The following is a 22751-nucleotide window of genomic DNA, read 5'->3' as shown; positions in this document are numbered from 1 at the left end:
TTCTAATATTGTGTGTCTGGCATACATTTAGTATGGAAGCTGGAAACATTGAATTTTCAGATAGATCCAGTTTATTCTGTAACTTATTATTGGTACCGTTTGAAAGAGCTCATTAAGCACTTTCAGGATCAGTAACCAGTTTTTTAATATCTTGTATAGTTAAGAAATAATCGAGTGAGATAACTTAACGTTTCCACCCTGTATAGTCAGAGGCCACGTTTCCGAGCCATAAGTCATCACTGCAGTGTTACCAGTGCACTGGTAACACACATTGGTTGTAGACTTTCGTCTTCAGGCACTGAGGTATTTTGGACGATACAATACTTACACGTAAAAATACATAAACGGGTATTCACGAGTGGTACCTTTAAGATGACGACTTCCAATCCAACTCGTCGAAATTATGTGGGTCGAAGCCATGCGTCGTCAGGCAACGAAGTTAGCCTCGTAACTCAGCAGCCACTGCAACATCACCATGTTGCAGTACGCAGCGCTGATGTCGCTACTGACGCTGGCGGAGGCGGGCGCGGTCGCGTGGCTGGCGTGGCGCGCGCTGGCGTGGCTGCGCTCGGAGCGCGCGCGCGAGCTGCGGGAGCTGCTGGAGGCGCGCGACCACCTCAGCGCCGCGCTGCACATCCTCGGCAAGTGGCTACCGCTGCCCGAGCAGATCAACGAGCTGATCCTTGTGAGTTCAACCTGCGCCCGAGCCATCTCTGCGCTCTAGGTGTACGTGCGGCGTGCACGTACAACTTTACACGCGAGTGTACGTGGTTAGTTAGTTAGTTATGCAGGGCAATCGAATACCGCACTTAGTCTCATGATTGGCATGATTGGGCCATTGTGCGCGATTTGTGGTTTATCTTCCTACTCCCCACCCCAGATCCCCCCAGAAGGCGAGCAGCCCGTCTAGGCTGCTACAGGCCTCCTGTAGCGACGATGGTGATCGAAGAAATTGAGCCCGTTGTTCTTCCACGCTACTGCACTCCATGAGCACACGCTGCGGTGTTTCCTCTGCCTCCATGCACCCCCTGCACAGTGGGCTGTCTGTAACACCTATTTAGGTTAGAGTGTACGTGGTTAACCTCGTACAAAAGTAATTTTTAGACCAGCGTTTGACCGCAAAATAAAAAAGCGTCGTCGCTAACGTTGCAGGAGGCCGAATCGGACCTCCCTTGCAACGGGTATGCGGCAGCGGGCGCTGTCGTGGCGCTGCTGGTGCTGCAGCCCGCGGCGGCGGCGCTGGCGCTGCTGGCGGCGCGCGCGCCCGCCCCCGCCCCCGCCGCCCGCGCGCCCCGCGCCCGCCCGGGCCCGCTCGCCAGCACGCCCAGCGCCGGCGCCGACTCGAGGATCGACCACCGCCGCACTCGCCAGAAGCGTAACAGGTTTTTATCCCACTGCAGATGGTTGAATGACAGTCTTTTCCACAATGCATAAAATTTGGAAAAATATTAGGGAGTGCCTCCGCTGCCGGTCACTGATTCGGCAGCCGGCGCCGGTCGCTCGTTTGGTAACCGGCGCCGGACACTGGTTACACACTGTTACATTAGGTATTTTTCGACAAGTCAATATATTATGTAAGTAAAAGCAGGCCTGTTCCTCTCCGCGAGTTTACATCGAAAACAAAACACGCACGATGGCCCACCTACAGGATACTATTCGACAAGGCCTCACATACGAGCGAACATTGACTCACGCACACGTATTCTTGTGTATGATGGAAGAAAATAAAGAAAATGGTGTACTAAATACTGTGCAGTATTTAACTGTCGAAATAATAATAAAAACACAGAATGTACTTTTTTAAGTTGCCTCAAGACACTAAGAGGTAAATAAGTAGTTAATATTATTCATGATAATTCATGCTAAATCCTAAATCATGTATTTCCTCCGCCATTTTCCGCAGTTTGGCACCTCACGTCACATCACTTTACCGGAGTCAGCCTTATAGCTTCGGCGCAGTGCCGATCACTGACGTTTGTCAACAAAATGGTGCTTGACTCTTGAGACAGGATAAATTACACCATATTGATAATGACATTGAGCATACATTTTTTTAAATACCTTCGCGAAGTAAAACTTCTGTACGTAGTACTTATTATTATTCTGTGGTAAAAGTCTTATTATTGCGATATATAAAGAGCAAGGATGTTTTTTTTTGTTTTCTGCTTAATTAAAAACGTTAATATCATATTAATAGTAATATTTTGTTTCCAGTGAGGCGAGCACAGACAGCGAGAAGGCTCCCTTGAGGACTGAGTATAGGAACGGCAGGCTTGTAGTTGTTTGATGTGCAGTATTAAAAGAGAATTAAGTGAACAAATTGTTGACTAATTGAGGTATAGTGCTCGTTTATTATAAGTTTGTTTAACCGCCTCTGTGGTCTAGTGGTAAGACCACCTGCTTCAGACGCAGACGTCCCGGGTTCCGATTCCCAGTGGGAGCAGATTTTTCTGTTCGGTCTGGTTGGTGGTAGGGCTTGTTCTAAGTCCGCCTGGCTAGCTGCCACCATCTTACCTAAGTCTGTCGCCATAACAACAATGTTAACAGCATTGTTGTTTTCCGGCAGTTAGAGGTAAGATAGCCAGTTCCTCCGTGGTTGAGGATTCCGGGTGAAGCTCGCTTCCACTTTCGGCTTGATCATCATCACTTACCATCAGGTGAGATACAGACCAAGAGCTTCCTCGTTGTGGATAAAAAAACAGACTTTTTTTTATAAAAACACCAACCGAAAACCGAATTGAGAATAAGAGTAGGCGCACACCGTTGATTTTTCGTCGGCCGATAGTTTAGTCGGGCAGTTGATCAGTATGGGCATGTATGGGAGTGCGCACACTACGCCGATTCGATTTGGCCGATTCTTCATACAATTTAGAGTAGGCGCACACCGTTGATTTTTCGTCGGCCGATAGTTTAGTCGGGCAGTTGATCAGTATGGGCATGTATGGGAGTGCGCACACTACGCCGATTCGATTTGGCCGATTTTTCATACAATTTATAATCGGGCACAACTATCGGCCATCTAAAAATCAACGGTGTGCGCCTACTCTAAGCCTTTTATTGAAATCGGTAGAATGTTATTTAGGTAATAATAATAGAAGGTACATGTGATTTTCTAGATAAAGTAGGTATAGGAATATGTTACAGTCAAAACTCATAATCAGTCAAAAGTGATTTTGACCAATGACCAAGGGCGTTAGTCAAAATCACTTTTGAGCGCAAATATTTTATTTATAAAAAATAGTATACATTAAAATAATAGTGCTCGATTATTTAATTGACATGATAATGAGTTTATTAATTGTTAACTGTTTTATGTGTTGTAATTTTAATTTCCTACTTTAAAAAAACAGCTGGGATGAAATATGAATGATTTTCATCCCCACTCCACTGTTTTTTTGACTTGACTCGGCTAATTTCCGCGTGCCTAGTGTAAATCCGCCAGAAAACTGTATGGTTGTTTCCTGTTTTTCTAACATGTTACTCATACAGATCGTAATTTTCACAATCGCTCTAGAGTCTATAGTTGTAGACTATTATTAATAAAATATTTTTATGAAAAAAGAAATTAATTAAAAAAAAAACAAAATAATAAGTATGTATTTTCATTCTAAAAACCCGAAAACGATTTCTGTCATGGCGTCGCTACTGTCGATGTGTGACGTCACGATAACGACGCGAGCGCGGCTATGGCCAGTCACTCCAGTCAGTGCATACTTACTGCATTGCTCGTGTGTGTTATCAGTTATCTGTGGTTTGCTCCCCGTATCGTGCATGCTCCCGTCTTGGTTGATGCGATGCGCGCGGTGTCTTGTGTTGTTATTTGTGGATTTATAATGAAACGGCTTGTGCATTGTATATTGGTGATGATAGATTTTGGTAGGCGTTCCCGGGAAGTGCCGGGTCATTTTCTACCAGGTTAGTGGATTTTCGTTATTAAGTATGATTTGATTTGAATTTAGGTAGGTACCCTCACAATTTTCATTGTAAATTGGTTTTGAAAGAAAGAAAGAAAGAAAGAAAGTATTTATTTGATGCGAGTATTAAAAGCGTTACAAATAAATAACAACTTAAACACTAAAAACAGAGTACCCGCACCAAAATGGCATCTGCTTAGTATGGTAGGTAAGTACCTATTTAAACGATCGACTGTAATTTGAAATTTAGGGTATCTAAAATACTGATTATGGCGCACTGAAATGCTTAGGTATTATCTAAAATACTAAATGAGCCAAAGACGAATAGAAATGGGGGCGAATAGAAATATTGAAAACGGCAACTTGAAAATATGAATTTGGTACAAGTTAATCAGAACGAGCTTTTGAACGACAATACCTAAATAACCATTTGAGGTATATTTATGAAATTTGAAGCTGATGTTATCTTGCAAGTCTCAATACATGAGCCAAATTTGAAGTGTTAATGCACAGTAGTTTTTGAATGATGAGGAGTCAAAAGTGGCTACAATTGGTTCGTCTAAATATACGCACGGTGCAGTCCCCTCCCTGGAACTAGGCTTAACATGCTCCCGCATGTCTATAGTGTTTGCTCAATGTTGATTTAGTCGATTTTCTCCTGATAGGAACATATAAGACAAAAATAAAATTTCCAATTTTACAGACCTTCTAGAGCAGATGCCGCAAAAACTATACCTACAAGATATAGAAAAACTTGACGGTCTCGCCTGTAGCAAATTGAATAAGCTTTATTTGGTTCATAGTAGGTAGTCATGTCACTAGGACGCATAGTTTCCGAGGATTAAGCGAAATACTGAAAAGTGGTACGTTTAAACCCCCCTCTCCCCGCCGGCTCAAGGGCTAAGGGCGGGGACTTTTGCTATGTTCACCTCCTAACTAGGCTAAATAAAGTTCCGAGGTCAGAAATTGTTTGTCGGCCGTTTGGTGTAGTGGTTCAGAACGGACTACTATGCCGAGAGGTCCCGGGTTCGATTCCCGGCCGGGCAGAAATTGAAATGACGAATTTTAATTTCTGTGACGGGTCTGGGTGTTACTATGTATAATATGTATGTATTTAAAAAAAAAAAAGTATATAAGTAGTATATCCGTTAAGCTAGCACCCATAACACAAGCATATTAATTGCTTACTTTGGGGCTAGATGGCGCTGTGTGAGATTGTCCAAAGATATTTATTTATTTATTTATTGTGTTCCACGGATTTCTCTCTACACCGTCGTTAAGGCATTCATTGACTGGACTCTCAGACTGGACTATAAGTTGTGATCCTATCGAGTACACGTAGTTACATTAATATAACTCAATGTCGAGTCGAGTACGTTGTTCTATCGAAATGAAACGTGAATACAGATTTAGGACTGCTGCTTTTCAATAGGATGACTTCTAAACGGTTCTACCTTTTTTCGCAGAACTTTTTTAATCATAATTTTACTATGCATAACAACGGATGGCATAATCTTCTTTACGCAGAAATTCGTTAGGCATACACTCATTTGGTATACATTCAAAACTAATAATTTTGTAAGGCAGAATCATCTTTAGAGGCATAATTTTAGTATCCCGAATAATTAAAAAGCAGAACCATCACATCGCAGAAAGTTTTTAGTCAGAATAGTCTTTTGGCATACTATTAAAGGTAAAATGTTTATTCCCCTATCGCATGATTAAGGGTTGTAGGGATGAGGGAGGGTTGGAGGGAGAGAGGGGGGTAGGGGAACTCCCCCTGTGAATGGGGGAGATCAGAAACTTAGTTTCTGAAAAAACTGAAAATGAAATTTTGAGGTTAAGTTGCTTTTTTTGGGTAGTTTTTATTGGAAATCAACTATTTAATTATGCGATTCTAGACTTAACGAGATTCTGCCAGATAGAGGAGAGCCCTTCTAAACGTCAACGATATTTTGACTGTTTCAAAATACGTGAATTAGGTCACTGGCTGGTTCGTCTTGGCGGGGGCTTTCCCGCCAATTGAGGACGTAACACTTCATTATCAAGTTCGACAATGTGGGTTTCAGCAAGGTAGTACAAATGAAAACTAAATCAATAGTTCAACATTTATTTATACATTTGAAGTTTAAAGTGTGGAGCCACCAGAGTGAGGGACCGAGCGGAGCCGCGGGGGAGCAGGGGTAGGGGAGGGCGGGGTGGGTGGCTCAATCTACTCGATACAGACTGTGCAAAAATATATAACTGGTGCCGCGACCGCGTCCGACGGCCCGCCTCCAACGCAAATATGAATATCTATATAACAAACATTATGTATATGTATAGCTATAGAATATCTAATATATCCAACAAAATATAGAGGTACATACCGAGCTCTCCTTCGCCCTACGCGTCGGGCGGGCGGGGGAGCGTCCTGCCCTCAGATCATAGAACTGTTGCGGGCTCGCTCACCCGACCGTCAAGCCTTGCTATAACTTGAACACATGTAACGTGTTTTACCAGACAACGAACCTTCTAGTCAGAGTTCGGACAATACATATTGGTAAGCTGACTCTTCCATGTTGCCGCTTTTGGCCGCAATTTGGAATATTTCATATTTCCGTTCCGTTCAGTGTTCAAGCTTTAGCAAAAGTGTGATGTCACTGGAAAATATCAAGAACCGCAATTTGTCGAGGAAATTTATAAACTTTCGTAGGATTCTAAACGAGAGATAAATTGTAGTACCTGCTTATTAATTTACGCTCTCATTTTCGCACTTGCGGATCTTGTTATCTTCCGGTGACATGTACAGGGTGGCCCAGAAAGAGATGCACTTTTGAAAATTCAAGGAAAAAAGATCTGTGTAATTTTGTAGAACTTTATTTAGGTATAATATTACAATTTAAAGAAAATTTAATGCAATTTATTTTTAAATTTACCTTTATTAAATTACATCGTCCATTAGATTTCCTTGACGCTTACAACATTCGATCAACATACTTACATCAAAATCTTGAAAAGCGTTCGTTAGAATTAAGTACCTCGAAACCTATTTTCCATTTTTTGCTGAATGTTCAGTTTCAGTTGCTTAAACACCACAAAAATGAGTTTTCTGGAGTGAGATCAGGGCTTCCTGGTGGCCAGGAGATGTCACCCCTGCCTAAAATTATTTTTTTGTGGGAACATGTCTCTTACCACCTAAATGCTCTCATTTGAAGTGTGACACGTAGCCCCATCTTGATGAAACCATGTGCTCCTGTCATAGCCTTGCGGATGATGTTACCTACCTTATGAGCAGAGTATAGGTACTCTAATAATCCAAAAACTCTGCGGCATTCATCCATCCTGAATCCATTTCGAGGTACCTAAGTCTAACGAAAGATTTCCAGAATTTTAATGTAAGTAGGTATATTGATCGAATGTTGTAAAAGTCAAGGGAAAATCACATGTACGATAAAATCTAAAAACACGCTTTTAATTACTGCACTAAAAGGCCAAAAATCCTCTCGACTTCAGGACCCTGGACATCATCTAACACTAAAGTGCTCGAAAAGACAGAACAAATGAACCCAAACTCGATGCGATTCCGCGGTTTCAAAAATTTCGTTTAGGTGTTCCTATGGCCACCTTCCAGTCCCATCATCAGACCAGCTCGATGCGGATGGTACCATAATATTGTATTGTCATACAAGAATTTAGAAGTGCATGTAATTCAGATTCTTAGATTCCATTACATAGTTAGGTAGGTAACTAAGGAACACTAACACGATCAATTAAAAGCGGGTTAAAAAGAAAGTAAATTTAAAAATAAATTGCATAAAATTTTCTTTAAATTACAATAGTTTAAGTTCTACAAAATTGTACAGTTTTAGTTTCCTTGAATTTTCAAACGTGCATTTGTTTCTGGGCCACCCTAATAAAATTAGGTACATTTAGTAGTATAATATTTGTTAGTATATAATTTTACTAAATAATTAGTTAAGGCCGCGACATGAATGTGACTACGATTTAGGTTTTTATTGAGTATTGCATTGCAACTCATAATCTAGTTAATTTTTTTCAGACAAATTTTAACCGCGTTAAACATATCGCGGCCTTAGTGTCGACACCTATACATAAAATACATTTAATTTTACATACACGCTACGTGATCACACCATGATATGACATCGCAATTTCATAAATTCACATTACATTTCTTTACACTCTCACTTTATAAATAACATTTTACGTAGCAACAGTGAATACTTATTTAATAGTTGAATAGAGCCTAGATAGACGTTCGCGCAAGACGTTAAGCACCCACAAATAATATTCAATAAGTACTTGTATATTTATAGTATTTACAACATTAACCTCAGGACCTCAGCGAATGCTGCGCTCATTTTTGAAGAGTTTGAGCTACCAACGTGATTCCGATGAGAATACACTGGTACCACTGGTACTATTACTTATTATGTGAATACACGTCCGTCCTACCTTAATAAACACCTCAAAACATAGAATACAACTGCGAATCAAACAACTGAATTGATGGAAACCGTAGCAGAGTAAAAATATTTTCCGAGCAGATTCCGCCACAGCGAGAACTCCCCGTAGTGGAGCCTCGTCGCGGCGTAGTCGGCCAGCCAGTAACAAGTACATAGTAACAGTTGGCTCGTGGTCGCTTATCTGTAGGAGGGCTGCTGCTGCTGCTGCTCCGCCACGAAGGGGTTGGAGGGCCGCACCGGCGCCTGCCCCGGCACGCCCAAGCTCTCCACGCCGCTGTAGCTCTGTATCAAACGTTAAACCTTTAAATCCGTCTCACTCAATACAATACAGATCTAACTGTGCGTTGACAATGTTCCAACACATCCGAGGCTGAGCGAGACTCACTTGTGTAGCGCCGTAGGAGTCGTGGTGCGCGAGGTCGGCGAGGCGCGTGGAGGAGAGCGCGCGCGGCAGCGGGTTGGAGGGCACGCCGTGCGGCGCCAGCACGCCGGCCTCGGCCACGGCGCGCGCCTCCTCGTCGGCCGCCGCGCCCTCCGCGCCCGCCAGCTGCACGCCGCCGTCGCGGAAGTTCACGAACGCGAACGCCGCCAGCGCCACCGCGCACAGCACCCCGTAGCCGGCGAACGTGCGCGTCGTGCCCCACTTGGCCACGGCGATGCCGCCCAGCACGGCGCCGCAGCCGCGCCCCAGCCCGTGGTGGAGGCCTGCCATCATCGCATGTTACTTGACGTCTATCCTGTTCTCGTTAGTTATCACAAAAGTAAGGAATCATGTAAACACGAGCCATCTCAAAATCTAGGTCTTGATGTTACAGAACAATAGTGTCTGGACAAAAATTAAGAGGATTTAAGACACTACTTATTTAATCAAAGATAAAACGGTTAAAATGTAATAAATAAATACTTATTAACTTACACTGTCTGCTGAACACACGGCGGATCTACTGTATTTCGAGTACAGTCGGCATTCAGTATGAGTTCGTTAAATAGATTCCTGTCCATATAAATTGGATAAGCCAACCTTGTAAAACTCCTTGTGCCGAGGATCTAAGACGCGGAGGGGTCCCGTGGGCGATGTAGGAGCAGCAGGCGGCCCACACCGCCGCGTGCGTCACGCCCTGCACGAACTCGAACGGGAGCACCCACCAGGGGTTTGTCAGCAGCGAGATGTACAAGAAACGCAACACGTTGCCAGCCAGACCCAAGCAAAGTACCTACAAAGATACGTTACATTTATGATACAGATGCTATCATCTATTGCAGGTATGGCAAAATCGACAATTTGACAACCCAACTACCGTCTTACCTTGACGTGACCTAGTTGTGTGATGAGTTTAAAGCTGAAAAAGTAAGCGAAGATTTCCGAGATGTGGTTGATCACGGAAGCCACACCAAATAGAGTAGGAGAGCCGTCGATGTCCTGAAAGTATTTATGTAACTATTAAGGGTCGGCCAAACCAACGCGTGCAGCCTGCGTGCGCGAATGGCCGCGATGGCGATCAATAGAAATCAGTAGTATCGCAATCGCGCACCTTTACGATATTGTGAAATAATGAAATTTAAACATAGAGTTTTGGATTGAAGAATTTTGATTTTGTGCATTGCTCGAAAAACTCAAATACTTAGTCCCAACCACCCCGATGAATCTGTCCCGTCAACGGGGTTATAGGGTGGATGAGAAAAAGTGTTTCATCGACCCCGGTAGTCATAGAAAATCATCGACTTTGGAAAAGGAACACCCATAAAATACAGATAATAATTTATTATAGTAATTGTAGGTAAATATACCGAATCCAAAGCAAATAATATAGGGAGATAAAGAGAGTCGGATTCTTGGGCTATCGTTCTTTCGGAGTAGGTACCTACATACAGTGAAATCGGCGTTTCGATTTTCGGAATTAAGAATCAAAATTAACTAACCTGCAAATGCCAGAAGAGGAAAGTAAAAATGAGGCCGATGCCAAAGCCCATGAACCAGGCCACCAGCAGGAACGAGGCGGCCTTCACGTTCTGGAACTGCTTCAGCACTGTCACCCACTCCGGCATCTCTCGCGTCGTTTGCGCGAACACCTGCATCAATTTAATGGCAAAGTTTCAAATTTTGAACGTCTACTTAATTATCTTTTGAATCATCGCCCTTATTGTGACTTAATGCCCCCTTGGGAGTTTTGAGAATAATGATCGCTGTGATCAGCAGGACCTTCGCATGCTGCAGCGCGGGCTGCGGGCGATGCGGCGCGCTGGTGTCGAGCCCGGGCAGCTGCAGCTGCTCGGCCAGCTGCTGCTGCAGCTTCTCCTCGTGCGTGGGCTCCGCCGCCGCCGGCGCCGCCGCCAGCTCCGGCTCAGGGCTCACGAATTCGTACTTGAATTTTATCTGCAACAGTAATTTACAATTTTTATTTTTAATGAACGTTTGACAATTATTGTGTTTTGGTGTAGATGAACAAACACACCACCCACCAGAATAAAGAGAATCAGGCAAGATACAGCTTGCGCACACTGGGCGACACGCGACAGCGAGAGCTCGGCGACTTGACGCCTATTTTGGGTGTTAGAGCAATAAAGTGCACATCCGAAATTATGTAGTGTACCTTCTTTAACTCGTTGTATCTAGGTATTCATGGTACGGTCATCCCCCACATTGAAAAACTGAGAGAAAATGAAGTTGATTGCAATCGCTGAATTGATTTGCGGAAAACCTTTGTAGATCAGATCCGCATCAACTTCGCAAAGGTTTTCCGCAGATATTAACTGAAACAAAAAGAAGTAATCTACAAGTTTATGAGTCTTGTCGTAACCTGTGAAGCGGTGAGTAGCGCCGCACCCATGAGCACGGAGAACGTAGCGAAGCAAATGGTGTAATTCTTCTCGTAGCGCTGCGGGCCGCCGCAGGGGTGGGCGCTGAAGGCCGTGCTGTGGTCCAGCGCGATGCCCACGAAGAACATGGCCAGCCCCCAGCCCAGCGACCCGAACATCCGCTGGTGGCCGTACCTAAAGTAATCCAATCGTTGAATTTCTAGTTTCATCAAAAGTGTAACTTAACGCTTGTGTTAAATATTTACCTATCAGCGTCTTCTCCCAAAAGTGTTATCACAGCGGAATCGGCCAGTGTTATAGCAGGCGCACTGAAAAACTCCCCGATCACCACCAAAAGAAGCAGCAAGAAGAACGTTTTCTGTACATCGGGCGTGCGGTAGATGATGTACGAGTGGAGAGGTGTCACCCAGTCGCTTTCAGTTTCAGGATTGTAATTCAAAGCGTCATCAACGGGCAGTGGGGAACCTTTACGCCCGGCCCCAGAGGGCCCTCGGAAAGTGCGCGTCGCGGCCGGCCACTCTGCGTCATAGTTGGGAGTAGTGATTTCGTACGCAGTGGAATTGACAGGCTGCACGCACCCGACGGCCGTGGGCTGGACCCAGCTCAGGGGTAGAGTGAACACCACCCACGCGCCCAGGGATGCTAGCAAAAGTGTGCGCCCTTTTTGCCAGCGGTCCGCGAGACTGCCCCAAAAGGGCGCTGACAGGAACTCCACGAACGGACGCGTCCCGATAAGGAGACCGCACTGTCCGGCATTCATGCCCATCTGCTTGAAGTAGACACCCATGAGCGGGAAGAGGGAGCCGAAGGCGGAGTAGAAGAAGAAGTAGAAGGTCTTGACGGTGAGCAGCTCGGGGTCCACGGCGCCGGCGCCGCACATCAGCTCCAGCACGTCGCTGCGCCCGCGCACCTTGTGCGTCGCTTCTTTGGGCGCTGGATATCTGTGAGGGATAGAAAACACAATTTAAATCATACGGAGCACGTTGTTAAACTTTAAATCTTAAAAAATACTTAAATTTAGTTAACTTCGCGAATTTATTACTGTTTTGATTCTAAATAAGCACTGTGTCAGAACAGTAATTAATTCGCTATTAAGTAGTTGTACTAGGCAAAAACAGAAAAAGGTTATCTACTTATTTATACTAATATTTAAAGGGTGTTTGGCGGAAGGTTAGAAATACTTCGTGGGTGTTTAAGTAAAGTCATTTTAAGAATACAAGTTCACCCATTTTTGACCCTAAGTGAGCTACTTTTTTTTAGTTGATATTTTTGTTTTTATTTAATTTTTTCCGAAATTTGAACGGAAATCTGTATAAATTTTTTTCCTCGTATGTTTTCAACCGTTTTTTTTATTTGATATTAATATCGAAGATGTCTTTAGCCAAATAAAATAAAGGACAATGTTCGTTCTCCATACATTGTTCGCCTAAGAACCAACAATTTTGACATATTACTACCCGAAAGCGAAATAATACGATTCTGGGTGTAATAACAATGATTCCTGATGGACACTTGCCATAAAATTAATGATTAAGAATATTAAATCACAGCGATTTTATAATGTCGTTTATGACAACATGGCGTCTAATGTATTGTGTGAATGTATGAACACCGATTCGCGAAAAATGTTTTGTATTGTCGTCACGCCGAGTCGCAGCCAAATAGTATAAAATAATAGAACAAGTTTTAGAAATACAACTCAGCATTCCACTTTTATAATATGCCCACATATTGCACGTAAATAAACAACATGAATCGTAGGTTGTTTCCACCCTTGTCATCTGACACATGAAATAAACTCCTATTGTATTATAGATATCGAAGCCGAATCGTATACAGTGTGAGTCACGTTAAAGTGTACATATGAAAATAGATGAAACTAGACCTATTTTTATCGACAAAAAATAGGTCAAAAAATTTTTGAGATTTTTTTTATATTTTTTATAGAATTTTTTTTCTTCCAATTACTTATTGTAAAGAAAACATAATAACTTTTAAACTAAGCGGTATATCTTGATAAAATAAAAACAGTAATAATGCTAAATAACAGGCGATACTAAAAAAATACATAAAATACACAAAAAAGACCAACAAATAATAAAAAAATGATAATTTTTGAAAAAAATCCGCTTAAAAATTCGTGTTTTTTTGGTTATTTGATAAATTTCTACAAAAAATGCCCCTATAACCGGTAGTTTTTATTACTTTGTATTATTCTCTATCGTATTACCTTCGTAAAACCAAAAATCACATGTCTCTATCCCTATCACAACGTTTGCAATGATCGTTTGAACTAAGCCTCTCCGGGCGCGCCATTCAACGCTTCGTTAACAACAAAACTGAAAATGGCTCTAGATTTGTAATTTTGATAAAGACAAGTTAGATTTCAAATAAAAACAAAAGATTTCGAAGTAAAATAAGCATTTTAGTTGAAATTAAAATTGTCTCTACCTGTAGCGGAGAATAATGTTGTGGCAGGCCTTTGTTCAAACGATCATAGCAAATGTTGTGATAGGGATAGAGACATGCGATTTTTGGTTTTACAAAGATAATACGATAGAGAATAATACAAAGTAATAAAAACCACCGGTTATAGGGGCATTTTTTGGAGAAATTTATCAAATAACCAAAAAAACACGAATTTTTAAGCAGATTTTTTTCAAAAAGTATCTCTTTTTATTATTTGTTGGCATTTTTTGTGTATTTTATGTATTTTTTTGGTATTGCCTGTTATTTAGCATTATTCCTGTTTTTATTTTATCAGGATATACCGCTTAGTTTAAAAGTTATTACGTTTTCTTTACAATAAGTAATTGGAAGAAAAAAAATTATATAAAAAATTAAAAAAAAATCTCAAAAAAATTTTGACCTCTTTTTTGTCGATAAAAATAGGTCTAGTTTCATCTATTTTCATATGTACACTTTAACGTGACTCACACTGTATAATAATAGAATGGGTTTTGGAGATCACTCGGGGTTCCACTTTTATAAAAAACCTACATATTGCATAAAAATAACACGAATCATGAGTTTTCTTTTCACCATTTACATCTGACACGAGATAACAAACTCCTATCTCCATGACTACCGTCGTAGTCTATGCCAAAGACTACAATATTTTAAGCAAGAAGTTTCAAACCTTAGCGGCTACAGTAACCCCTGGGCCACATACATCATGATAACATTCGGTCGACACCGGAACGAAGTCTTGCGATTATGCAAAAAAGCATCGTATTCTAGTGCGGCTATATCACGTTCAACCGGGGTTTTAATTCGACTAAAGTCCTGACTAAAGACTGGAAGAAAATACGCCGCATTGTATGAGCACTTCGTGTTCGTTAAAGCGGCTTCAGATCTAGAGCCCACATAGTTTTCTTTCCAATAATATCCGCAAGTAGCGCTGCATGATCTTTACAACAAAAACGGCAATAGTTATTAAGGTGCCAAAATTATATGATTACTTTGGCACGGTATTATACACGTTCGAAGTTTTGTCATTTTCATTCATTTCATCATCATCATCATCATTTCAGCCACAGGACGTCCACTACTGAACATAGGCCTCCCCCAATGACTTCCACATCGCACGGTTCGTAGCGGCCTGCATCCAGCGCCTTCCCGCTACCTTTATCAGGTCGTCGGTCCACCTTGTGGTGGGTTGACATTGCAGAATATGACTTTTGGTAGGTTCATCATAGAATTCGGCGGGGATATCCTCACGGAGGAAGTTCGAAAAAGGGCGGAACAAGATCTTATAATAATGCAAGGCCGAAGCTGTAACGCGCGTGCTCCTACGTGTAATCCGGCGAGTATGCAATAAATAGTAATGTCTGGTAAATAGTGGTAATACGTATCGTTCGTTCGTTCGTTTCAGCCGAAAAGACGTCCACTGCTGGACAAAGGCCTCCCCCAAGGATTTCCACGAAGACCGATCCTGCACTGCTCGCATACAGGCACCTCCCGCGACCTTCACCAGATCGTCGGTCCACCTAGTGGGAGGCCTGCCCACGCTACGTCTTTCGGCTCGTGGTCGCCACTCAAGAACTTTCCTGCCCCAGCGGCCATCAGCTATACGAGCTATGTGCCCCGCCCCGTCTATGTCTATATGCGCTACGATTACAAGGTATCATTTTGCATAGTCGCAAGACTTCACTCCGCTGCTGTCAAATCAATGTCGCATAATGTTATCGCAATGTGTGTGGCCCTTGGCCAAATCACAGAAGCCTATGCGAAGAAAGAGCACTTGAATGACAATGAAAATCAGGGTTACCATTTTATAAGATCTCCTCACTATTGAGGGTAACAAAGTAACATTAATAATCTAGCCATTAATTACATTTATTACCTATACGAGAAAGTAAAGCAACATGCAGTTTTATTTTAATTTGTAAAATATTTGTAACAGTTTGTTCTAAGTTTAGTTTTACAACAGTATTGCTGTTTCAGCTGTCACTGTGAAGCTTTGGGAAAATAAATAAATAGAAAAAATATTAACATAAATATTTATTTAAGTTTTTATGTTCATTATCATAATATGCCAATTTAAGTTACACTGTGTGACAGTCTTTGACACTAAACAAACTCTTCAGCTTAATAATACCTACCTACAGGGCGTTTTTATAGTTACTCTTGCTGATGAAACAAGAAGGGTTGATTCTATTACTGAAATACAACTACTTTTCTTACAGGACCAATATCAAATTCTCAAAAAAATTCACATCCTCGTGATGGTGATAATTTCTATGGAGAGGTTTTTTTTTATATTCGGTCTCTTGGGATAAGTTATTCCATTTGAGCAGTAGAATTAATCCTTTTTATTTGATCACATATAAAAATAACACAAGTGTTTAGGAAAACTTCTTCTTTGGTATGGTATCACTACGGAGTTATAATGGCGGCAACTCTGTATCACTGACTTGTAACTTTCAAACAGTATGAATAATAAGGGCACCACATTGGTTTTCTTTCTGAAAAAAGGCTTTCACTTTTAGTACTAACCCTTTAGCACTATTTCATTGAAATAAAAATACAATTTTTTTTTTTTTTTTTTTTTTTGGACTATCCCGCGGATTTATTGCCGCGGTGATTCTGCCAATGTCAAGTGTTTAAGGAGACACATACTTTAGTCCGCTTCAGTAATATTTTAGATAGGTAATGCAGCAGTTTTTTCCCCTTTCTTTTTTTTTTTTTGTAAACCTTAAAACCACCACCTAAAACAACAACAAACATCACAGTCAAACGACACAACAATTATGTTAATAGGGAAAGAGGAGTTAGAATAATTATAGTTTGATGTCAAAGACAGCACAATATTTACTTAGATATTTAATACAAAAGTGTTGGGTTAATATATATTGGAAGTTGAAAGGACGAGGAGTTTTAAGGGGTAGGATATCATATAAAGAAACAGAATAATTTTTACAATTAAAGAAAATATGCTCAGGGGAACCTTCGTCTTCTCCACAATCACATAATATAAAAATACAATAAACGCACAGAAGACTGAAATTGAGTCAACTGACGTGACATTTATAATTTGTTGACATTATGACAGTTTGACAAGACTAGGGATTGAAAAAGTTTTAATTGAAAAAGTAAAATGACAATTTATTAAAACGATTCAAAAGGATATAATCGATTAAAAATATTTATAAAATGTTCTGATACTTGCCTGTAGCGATTATCCAATCCTGGTTTCTACTGAAAAACTACCTCGTGGCAAGATTTTAATAAAATAATAAAATCATTATCTTCTCTTTCACAATCTATAAAAGTTCATTTGGTCTATTATTATACATGTGCTATGAATGAGGGTTTTCGCGATTGAAAAATCCGCGAGATGGCAATACGTAGACGCGAGGTCCAAATGCTGCATGATTGGTGGATTTTGACATTATCTGTCAATGTCATGTTAAAAATAACCAATCATGCAGCATTTGGACCTCACGTCTACGTATTGCCATCTGGCGGATTTTTCAATCGCGAAAACCCTCATTGGCATAGATTATGAGAGACTGGCAACTATACTAGGTTGATATATGTTTCTCTCACTTCAACTGGCATTGGATTCAACATCGGATTCTGACACTTTTACAGTTATGATACCATGAATATCAGTTTATGGTCCTAATTATTTTTATTTTATTTACGACCTTCGACCAGTTGGACACTTTAGATAGCTTCTTGTAATAGTGTCAATATCTTTTTAGCTTTTAACGCAAATCTAGTCTTCAAAGCAGTTTAATCGATTTATTTTATTTTCAAAATCGATATTTTATTGTCTATGATGGCCGCAGGAACATCACTATACATGGACTCCCAGCAATAAAGTACGGTAATGCCTCGTACAGATTTTATCGGCAAAAATTATGGAACTTGATAGGTTTTAGACCATGCCACGCACCAAAACGTCCGGAAGTTGTAATAGTATTATAGAATAAACGTTAAAAGACTTATTTATTTAATTTTTCAATGCTTAAGTGTCCATTAGAATGAAAGGGTGCTTAATGTATTAAAAAAAATAGAAAATAATTATGATGGGTTAATGTTTTTGGGCGGTTTTTAGGCGGTTTCTGACAATGTCCTTTCAGATCCAGATAATGATTTGATAGCTAATTACGAGCTGCCAAAGTTTAACAAAAGTACAAACCACAATAAAAAGTTAAACTTGGAATTCGATTAAAAAAACTAAAGGTGATAATGGATTGCCAATGATCTTAAAAACATCTCTAGCTTCTCTTCTTTCCAATGATTTATCACATGTTGTAATTAGATATTGAAATTCGTCAAAAATTCAAAGTCCAATAATGGAAGAAAATTGAATAATAATACAAAAATTATCCATACAAAGTAGATTTTGAATTTTTCAAAACTTTTCTTCATAATGTGGTTATTATTTTTAATTTGATTTTGAAATAAAATACACAAAAATAGTTATGAAAAGGAGTACCTATAGCAGAAAATAATAACGATGTTTGAAGAAGCTTTGTTGTAGGGATAATTTTTGTATTATTATTCCATTTTTAGGGTTCCGTACCTCAAAAGGAAAAAACGGAACCCTTATAGGATCACTTTGTTGTCCGTCTGTCCGTCCGTCCGTCCGTCTGTCAAGACCCTTTTTCTCAGGAACGCGTGGAGGTATGAAGCTGAAATTTATATCAATTACTCAGGTCTACTGTCCCTTGAAGCTGTGAAAAAATCAAACTTCTAAGCCAACGCAATCAAAAGATACAGCCGTTTATGCCGCAAATTTTCGACACTTGCAAGGGAATCAAAACCTACAGGGTGCTTCCCGTGAACTCAGAATCTTGAAATTTGGTACGAAGCAACGTCTTATAGCATAGATAAAGGAAAAATTACGAAAACCATAAATGTTTAGTTACATCACATAATATATATTTTTTTAATAATTTTAAACTTACTACCCATTTCCTCATAAACGCGTAGAGGTATTAAATTGAAGTTCATACCAAATACTCAGGTCTATAATACCTTTAAGCTGTAACAAAATCAAACTTCTATGTCAACGCAATCAAAAGAAACATCAATTTAGCTGCATATTTTGAAACTCGCAAGTACTCGCAAGGGAATCAAAACCTAAAGGGTACTTCCAGTCGACCTAGAATCTTGAAATTTGGCATGAAGCAACGTTTTATAGCACACATAAAGGGAAAATTCCGAAAACCTTAAATTTTTAGTTACATTACAAAATATATATTTTTTAATAAATATAAACTTATTACTTTTTTCCTCATGAACGCGTAGAGCTATCAAGTTGAAATTCATATCAAATACTTAGATCTAATTGCCTTTAACCCGTAAAAAAAAAAGTTCTAAGTCAACGCAAAAACGCAAAAGTACAACCATTGATACCGCATATTTTGAAACTCGCAACTGGGTCAATTTCCCAAACACATTTTTTGAGCGGCGTAGCTGAAAATCATATGTTTTTTATGACATAGAACTTTGATTTTTTTTTACACGAAAATATACAGAGGTTCCATTTTGAGGACAACATTATTAATGAGTATTTTCTTTTACAAATTCGACAAAAAATAATTGAACTAAGCGTTTCTAATTTTGGTGCAGTGTCCACATCCTTAATTTCTTACAATATGTATTTTTTTAGCTGAAGATCAAAACAGAACTTAGGGAAAAAGTATATTTTTGGATTATACAATCTATCTATTATCTAAGATTACCAAATTAAGCAAGTTTCCCAAATAACTGTGATTAAGTCACGTCCTTAAGTTTTGTCCGCGAAAAATTTATGATTTTGGTGTCAATAATGAAATAGCTCGTCAGTTTCTTTAAAGATCAAACAGGATTTAAACTCTCCCATCATTCGTTAGGTTTAGTACCGCCCCCGCGAGCAGTGACGGCAGACGGGTGCAAGACCTCTGCGTCTTCCCGCCAAAAACGTAAATGTGTTGTTTTTTTTTAAACGGACAACAATTCTGCAATTTTGGTGTCTTTTTGTATAAGATTTCTAAGCTATTCTTTTTAGTTGAATTCCTCGTATAATGTAAAGGAACTGTTTTCATACCATGTGTTAAAATGTTATTGTTATATTTAAAACAGATTTCATATAATTTAGCTTTTTCAACGAGAATCTAATTTTGGTGAGTCAATTTTGGTGTTTTTGGTGGTGCACCAAAGCATTTTTAACCGACTTAACTCCGTCAATTGTGAACCGATTTTCAAAATTCTTTTTTTGTTCTATAGGGTACACTTATGTGGTGGTCCCATTGTCACCAAGTCAGGATCTGATGATGGGATCCTAGGGAAATCGAGAGTAAACCTCAAATTTTGTAGGAATGCAATACGTTTTCTAAAGTTATTCAAGTAGTCATCATCTAATGTTGATGAGGTGATGATGGAAGGTAAAACTCCTTAACGCTTAGGAGTTGGAGGATAATTCTTTAAATTTTAGGTAGGTATGTACATACAGTTGTATTATTTCAGGTATTTAAGATGAGCTGATGATGAAAGGTCAAACAACATAAGTTAGGAGTTAGATGATACTCAATACTCATTTGTTGATACATACATTGACACATGATACATTGATACTTTTTAGTTGCCGATATTTAAAGTAGGGAGCCTGTATTTTGCTAGGAAGATTATTTACACTTGGATTGTAATTAAGACTATAATTTTCCATTACAAAATGGAAAATTATAGTCTTAATCACATTAAACATAGGTACTGTCCCTCTTCAGTGACAATAACAAGGACTAATCAACTAAAAAGCATAAAAACAATAATTTTAACAAAAAAATTAAAACCGACGCCAAAAATCACTTAAAAGTAGAAAATAAGTACGTCGTTATTTATTTATTAGGACAATATACCATGATTAATATTTTTGGAGTCGGTGCTGGTAAATTTAAAACCATTTCTTGAGCTTGGCACTAAGATATGACCGACTGACAGCATATTTTCTAATTTTGGTGCTTTAATATAAATTTTGGTGTTCTCTTAATTTTGGTGTAAGGAAAATCTAAAAAACTACTGGACAAAATTTAATGTCTTAATCATTTTAGAAACAGTATAAGTTTCCAATAAATTTGATCTATAATTAAAGAATAAAAATACACAAATAACAATTTCCACCAAAATTAGGCAAAAATATGCACTTGTTGAAATTCACCCAACTAAGTACACGCAAGGGAATTAAAATCTAAAGACCACTTCCCGTTGACATAGAATCTCGAAATTTGGTAAGAAGCAATAGCTTACAGCACAGGTAACAGAAAAATTCCGAAAAGCTTAAAATTTTAAGTAGTTATACCACCAAAAAAATTGTGATTGTAAACATAATTTTAGTTACAGCAATGACAAACGATAAAGAGATCTTTGTCTTAAATTTATGCTCCTCCATCTTTCCCCATTGTAATGTTATGAATTTCATTTTGCAATAAAAATACCATAGTTATGACTCGATTGTCGTAATGAACGAACTTTGTAAACCTTGCAGGTTTGTACGGAACCCTCGGTGCGCGAGTCCGACTCGCACTTGGCCGGTTTTTTTCCCTAAAGTTTGATTTTTTTACCAATTTTAATATCTAATAACTACATGTGATACATCACTGGAAAGAAGAAAAGCTAGAGATGTTTTTAAAATCATTGGCAAGTTCTAAGTTGAAATGTTTATCGTGGTTTTTACTTTTGATTTTTGTTAGCACATGGCGGATCGATGGGGATTTTTCACATTTCATTCATAATGGTGCTCCGAACATTCGTACCAATTTTCAGCTGTATGCGAATTATTGCAGGGTTCATGTCTAATTTGACCGGACTATCTAGGAATTTTGATATTAGGTAGGTATCTACGCGGGTGGGCAACTGGGCGTGGTAGGTACGTGATCCAATTTAATTCTGACACAAAATATTTGACCAATACGATAATAATCTTTAAGACAAAACGTCATTATACGTTCTTTAGATTCTTTACGAACATACTACTGTTTTCAAAAATATAATTTCAAATAAGGTTTCATTCGTATCTAACATGGGAAAATGTGAATTGAGGTTGCGGGCGGAAGAGAAATCATTAAACGGCACAACTGATTTTTAATTCCGCGCGGACGACAGCCCCATCAGCGCCAGCTACACTTCAAATAACTTACTTCAATACTTCAACGATCGCTGCATCTATCTACTCTACCTTACCAAGTGTGGTTTGTATTAGAACAAAACAAAATGTGTAAATTCAATTCATATCATCGACTACATCCTTATAAAATTTTTATAAGGGTTAATTAGGTAAGTATGTTGTTATAGTGTTGCGTTGAATAAAAAGGCAGTGCGACCAAAAACTATTTCACATTGCCATGAAGATAGTTTCATACTCATACATTAAGTTTTATAAAATTAACTGACTTTATCTTGATCACAATCTCACTATTCTCAACCAAAGGGTGCAACATTTCATTATATGACCATCTTAGATAACAAAATTAGTAAGTATGATAAAGGTGTGTGACTTCACTTTTATCTTTTACCTACATTAATTTTACACAAATTTACTTTTATTGGAGAAGCTAAAGTGATCTGCCTAGAAAAGGCATTTGATCGATTCACGTGATTCGCCGCGACTAGGTAGGTACTTATTTATCAACAGCCCGGAAGCGACGTCGCCTTCGCCTCTAGAGTCGGGTTATTGGTTTTAACTTCCGAGGTGTGGACGGAGGCAAGAATAGGGCGACGTCGTCGCGGGGGTCGTGACGCGCACCTGGAGGTGTCCACCTCGCCGAACTCGTCGGGGTTGACGAGCGGGCGCGAGGCCGGCGGCGCCGGCGGGCCTCCCTGCGGCTCCATGGTGCGGCGCGGACTGCCGCGGCCGGGCCGGGCGGCGCCGCCGCGCGTCGATAGCGCCGCGCCTGCGCCCGCCGCCCGCCGCCTCCATCGACGCGGTCGGACGCTTCGGCGCGATCGCGCTCCACGACTCCACGAGCACGACGTCAATACTAAGTGTAAATATCAACACGCTGCTAAAACGATAATTCATGGGATTGGTATAGATGATGACGTGCTGCTGAAAAAATAT

The 22751-nt window shown here is 39.9% G+C and overlaps 1 protein-coding gene and 1 long non-coding RNA gene across 2 annotated transcripts; one reads left to right on the top strand and one right to left on the bottom strand.

Annotated features, from left to right (window-relative positions):
• Window positions 1–1280: 1280 nt before the first annotated feature.
• Window positions 1281–3592, top strand: LOC135076014 (uncharacterized). The gene is made up of 2 exons (XR_010258163.1): window positions 1281–1382; window positions 2215–3592. It is a non-coding gene; the product is annotated as an uncharacterized LOC135076014 (long non-coding RNA).
• Window positions 3593–5814: 2222 nt separating this feature from the next.
• LOC135075951 (major facilitator superfamily domain-containing protein 6) lies at window positions 5815–22522 on the bottom strand. Its single transcript, XM_063970398.1, has 9 exons — window positions 22437–22522; window positions 11446–12141; window positions 11182–11374; window positions 10584–10757; window positions 10304–10453; window positions 9690–9803; window positions 9405–9597; window positions 8769–9088; window positions 5815–8665 (listed from the first exon to the last, which is right to left on the bottom strand). The coding sequence occupies exons 1-9, from the start codon at window positions 22520–22522 to the stop codon at window positions 8561–8563; spliced, it is 2031 nt and encodes a 676-aa protein (XP_063826468.1). The 3' UTR covers window positions 5815–8560.
• Window positions 22523–22751: the final 229 nt, after the last annotated feature.

The sequence above is a fragment of the Ostrinia nubilalis genome, chromosome 11, assembly GCF_963855985.1.
Source record: "Ostrinia nubilalis chromosome 11, ilOstNubi1.1, whole genome shotgun sequence".
NCBI classification, from domain to species: domain Eukaryota; kingdom Metazoa; phylum Arthropoda; class Insecta; order Lepidoptera; family Crambidae; genus Ostrinia; species Ostrinia nubilalis.
Note: the sequence above shows the minus strand (reverse complement) of the source record. Positions and strands in the feature narration are given on the sequence as shown.

Coding starts and splice junctions, on each gene's coding strand:
- LOC135075951 (XM_063970398.1), bottom strand. CDS start 22,522: ATGGAGCCGCAGGGAGGCCCGCCGGCGCCGCCGGCCTCGCGCCCGCTC. Junction 12,142..22,436: donor GGCGAGGTGGACACCTCCAG/GTGCGCGTCACG, acceptor TATCCCTCACAG/ATATCCAGCGCCCAAAGAAG. Junction 9,089..9,404: donor GGCACAAGGAGTTTTACAAG/GTTGGCTTATCC, acceptor CGATGATGGCAG/GCCTCCACCACGGGCTGGGG.